Source organism: Neopelma chrysocephalum, unplaced genomic scaffold, assembly GCF_003984885.1.
Source record: "Neopelma chrysocephalum unplaced genomic scaffold, ASM398488v2 Primary Assembly neopelma1_95560, whole genome shotgun sequence".
In the NCBI taxonomy this organism is placed as follows: Eukaryota; Metazoa; Chordata; class Aves; order Passeriformes; family Pipridae; genus Neopelma; species Neopelma chrysocephalum.
Window position 1 is genome coordinate 1 of NW_020924230.1, and position 3,771 is coordinate 3,771.

The following is a 3,771-nucleotide window of genomic DNA, read 5'->3' on the forward strand; positions in this document are numbered from 1 at the left end:
CCCGGCCACGCCCCTCCCGGCCACGCCCCGCCCGAGGGGCGATTCTGGGCCGAGCCCCCGAGGCACCCACGGGGCGCCGTCGGTGTAGCAGCGTCTGCTGCAGCCAATAACGACAGACACAAGCTCTGACAGCAGGCGCAGGATGGGGAAAGAAGGTGGATCCCTTCAAACCTTTGAAGGTAGATCCCTTCAAACCTTCAAAACCAAAAGTTCTGAAACATCTTAAAAAATCCCATTAGAAACCATTTCTGCATTGGACACCATGAACACTGTTTGAGTCCTGGGAGGCTTCTGGACAAACGAAGTCCTTGACAAAGCTCTGACGAGGGTATCACCCCCGCCCAAGAGAACAGCAGTGCCAGAGACAGTTTGCACCAACTCCACTACAGGCTAAAGACCCTCTGCTACAGCACTGCCCCACAACTGCTGCAAGCCACAAGCCAGGTACTGGAGACAGCAACATTCAGAGTGAGCATTTTTTCTAAGACAAAAGAAAAATAGCATGGAGGAGACTGACTGTTATTGTTTAGTAATACTATTCCCCAATTTAGTGTTCCACTGAAACACTCCAAACCACACACTGCTTAGTCCCCCTTCCACCTGCTGCAGCAGGCTGGAGAGAACTGGAGGCACAAAATGTAAAGATCATAGGTTGAGATAAGAAAAATTTACTAGAAACAGCAGTGAGATAAGAAACAAACAGCAACAGCAACAATATTAATAAGAAGCAACCGATTCACACACGATTTTTTACCGTGTGAAATGACTGCTTGCTTCAGGCTACCGACCAGAAGGACCCTTCTGCCCCTCCCACCACCCCTGCACATGGCATTGAGGTGGCACAGAATAACCTCGGGGTCCTGGCCATGCCCCTCCTGGCTACTGCAAAAATTAACCCTGTCCTGGCCAGAGCCAAGACCCTGATGTTCAGCACTGCCAGACTACAGCAGCCTGGTCAGTTCTTCTTGCTCTTGTTGGTGAACAGACTGACTTTGCTAGCAGATGCCACAGACAGAGAAGGAGATTCCATCTTCACCTTGTCCAGCAAAGTTTTCTTTATGGCTGCCGGGGAGATCTTCTCTTGGTCTGCCAAATGCTGAAGCTCTCTGCAATGGGGTGGGAGAGGAAGACAGCAAAAGGAACGTGGGGAGGGTGGGGGGCAAGTTTTTAAGGCTCTTTAGGACTTCCTAGGTGCCCACCTTGTCCGGATGCAGGAAGCCTCCACAGCATTGATGAGGAGTGAGCGGAAGCCACCACTCTCCAGGAAGTGCAGGGCATGGATAGTGGCTCCCCCGGGCGAGCAGACATTGTCCTTCAGCTGACCAGGATGCTGCTCAGACTCTAACAGCATTTTGGCAGCACCCTGTAGCAAAGAAAACAGCTGCCAGAGCTCTGACTGAGGAAGCTGCTGTCACACACTCCTGTTCTCCACTGCACAGAGCAGCACCAACACTCACAGCAGACAAAATTGGGCTCCTGCAGGCTGCCAAAACACTTTTCAGAGCTGAAGAAGCCTGCAGGAGCCACAGTTTCCCAGGCCCCAGCTCCCACATCACCACCAGTGCCAGCAGATTGCTGCAGACACTTCCTATAGTCCCTCACTGGGAACCTGTGTGCAGTCAAACCAAACACGTTCTTTAATGTAGATTCAGTGAGAGGACCGAGATAATTTAAACCGTGACGTGCAGAATCCTCTGCACAGAGCAAGCACAGACTCAGATTTGTTCTGGAGGAGGAAATACTGACCAGCAAAGCCTGTGCTCCCAGTCGAACAGCCAGCCTGCGGGGAAGGCCCATCTTCACTCCCCCATCTGCAAGAGCATCCAGGGCAGTGAACGCCTGAGACCAGACAGAGGAAGAAGATGACTGCAAGTCTCTGCTCCAGGACTGACAGTCTCAGGGAGGAGAGAATCCAGAGCTCCAGGATCATGCTGTGACTCCTTCCACTTACAGACTTGACAAAAGCCTCCCCCTTTACTGCATGGGCACCATGTCAGCCTTCCCTCCCACTAGTTCCAGCTCAGGACTGGGGGGAATGGGAGAAGTTCAGCTTCTGCATCATGCTAACTACATGCAACATGGACACATGGGCAGTGCACACTGGCTATGGAATTCAGACTCATTTTCACAGGCTTTACAGTGGGCAAAGCCAACTGCTCTGCCCGAGACTGTCACAAGTTGAGGAAACAGCACATACATACGCAGGGCCACTGCCACTGAGCCCCGTTACAGCATCGATCAGGTCCTCTTCCACCTCGGTGCAGAAGCCCACACTGGCCATCAGTTGTTCCAAGAGCTTCCCATCCTCCACATCTGCATGAGTTCCAGTGGCATAGACTGTAGCACCTTCCCGGACAATCACTGGGGTGTTGGTCATGCACCTGATCACTTTTGGTGTGGGGCAGAAGGTAGAGAGTTTCTTAGGCCAGAAAATAATTGGAGATAGAAAGTAGGAAAAAAACAAATAAGGGGAAAAATTAGCTTTAGTGCATATTTAGCATCAATGGGCTGTCCAGGAAAGAACTCCCCATGGGCAAGAACAACACAAGCAAAGGGAAAAGAGAGACTTGGTATCCTAAAGACCGTGCTTTGAGCCACAGTAGCCCACATGTGAATGCGAAGCCTTCGGAAGTACCAGCGAAGAGGGACCTGGGCAGAGTCGGGTTGGGAACAATATCCCGAAGGCCTCATTCCCACATCAACCCATAGGTCTCCAAAACAGCTCCTGCAGACACTTAGCATAAAGTCAGCAGAAATTCAGGGGTGATGACCCACTGCTATTGAGAGAAACATGATCGGACAGCACCTCATGTGAGGGAAGAGTTGGATAAAACCTCTAATAGCGTTTTCTGATGAGGACAGGCAAGGTGACCAAAAGCAACCAGTTGGCTGCTGCTGCGTGACTTTAGTCCCGAGGAGCACAAGTAATGCCTGTCCCTTGCATCGGTTCCTAGGGACCAGAGAAGCGGGGCCAGCTCACGGCCCGCATCGCACGGCCCGGCCCCCCCTCACCTTCTCGATGGAGCTGATGGTGACGCCGGCGGCGCAGGAGACCACGATGTGCCGGGCCTCGATGTCGGGGCCCACCTCCTCCAGAATGAAGGGGATAATGGGCGGCTTCACGGCCAGGAAGAGGACATCGCTGCTCTTCACCGTGTCCTTGTTGCTCACCGTGAAGTTCACGCCCATTTTCTGCACCGGTTGGAGAGAAACGGGACCGCTGAGGTCCGCGGCGGCCCGCGGGGCGGCCCCGCAACCACTCACCCGTCCGCACTCACCCGCAGCCCGCTCACGGTGGGCAGGTCGGTGTCCGGGGAGCTCGCTGTGATCTTGTGCGCGGCCAGGACCCCTGCGAACGGCATCGATCATCAGCCCGGAGGATCGGCGCCGCCCGCTCCGCGCTCACCTGCCGCCCCGAAGCCCCGGACCGTGGCAAAGGCGAGCTGCCCCGCGCCCACCTGCCGCCGTGAAGCCCCGGGCCAGGGCGAAGGCGAGCTGCCCCGCGCCGATGAAGCCCACGCTCATGGCCGGTGCAATGCGGCCCCTCCGGACACGGACCCGCCGCCGAACACGGACCCGCCCCCGTCCACGTGGCCGCGCGCGCAGGGAGGCGGGATCACCAGGCGCGTCGGCGGCGCGCAGCCAATCGGCGGGCGGCGGGGCGGGGCCACGCCGGCCCTCCGGCCACTCAGCGGCGAGGAACGGGGCCAGCGGCGCGGCCCTCGCCAGCTATTGGGGCAACCGGGCCCGGGTGTTGCATCATTCGCCGCC

The 3,771-nt window shown here is 56.2% G+C and overlaps 1 protein-coding gene across 2 annotated transcripts; it reads right to left on the minus strand.

Annotated features, from left to right (window-relative positions):
• Nucleotides 1-826: 826 nt before the first annotated feature.
• LOC113980896 (pyrroline-5-carboxylate reductase 2-like) lies at nt 827-3,596 on the minus strand. 2 transcript variants are annotated; one of them, XM_027708117.1, is made up of 7 exons: nt 3,459-3,596; nt 3,279-3,349; nt 3,013-3,192; nt 2,198-2,419; nt 1,747-1,839; nt 1,200-1,363; nt 827-1,106 (listed from the first exon to the last, which is right to left on the minus strand). In XM_027708117.1, exons 1-7 carry the CDS (start codon nt 3,523-3,525, stop codon nt 956-958), a joined length of 948 nt encoding a protein of 315 aa, XP_027563918.1. In that variant the 5' UTR covers nt 3,526-3,596; the 3' UTR covers nt 827-955. The 2 variants fall into 2 exon arrangements, with proteins under 2 accessions (XP_027563918.1, XP_027563919.1); XM_027708118.1 differs by lacking the exons at nt 827-1,106; nt 1,200-1,363 and adding an exon at nt 1,370-1,483 and having other exon boundaries at nt 3,459-3,562.
• Between the last annotated feature and the right edge of the window lie 175 nt (nt 3,597-3,771).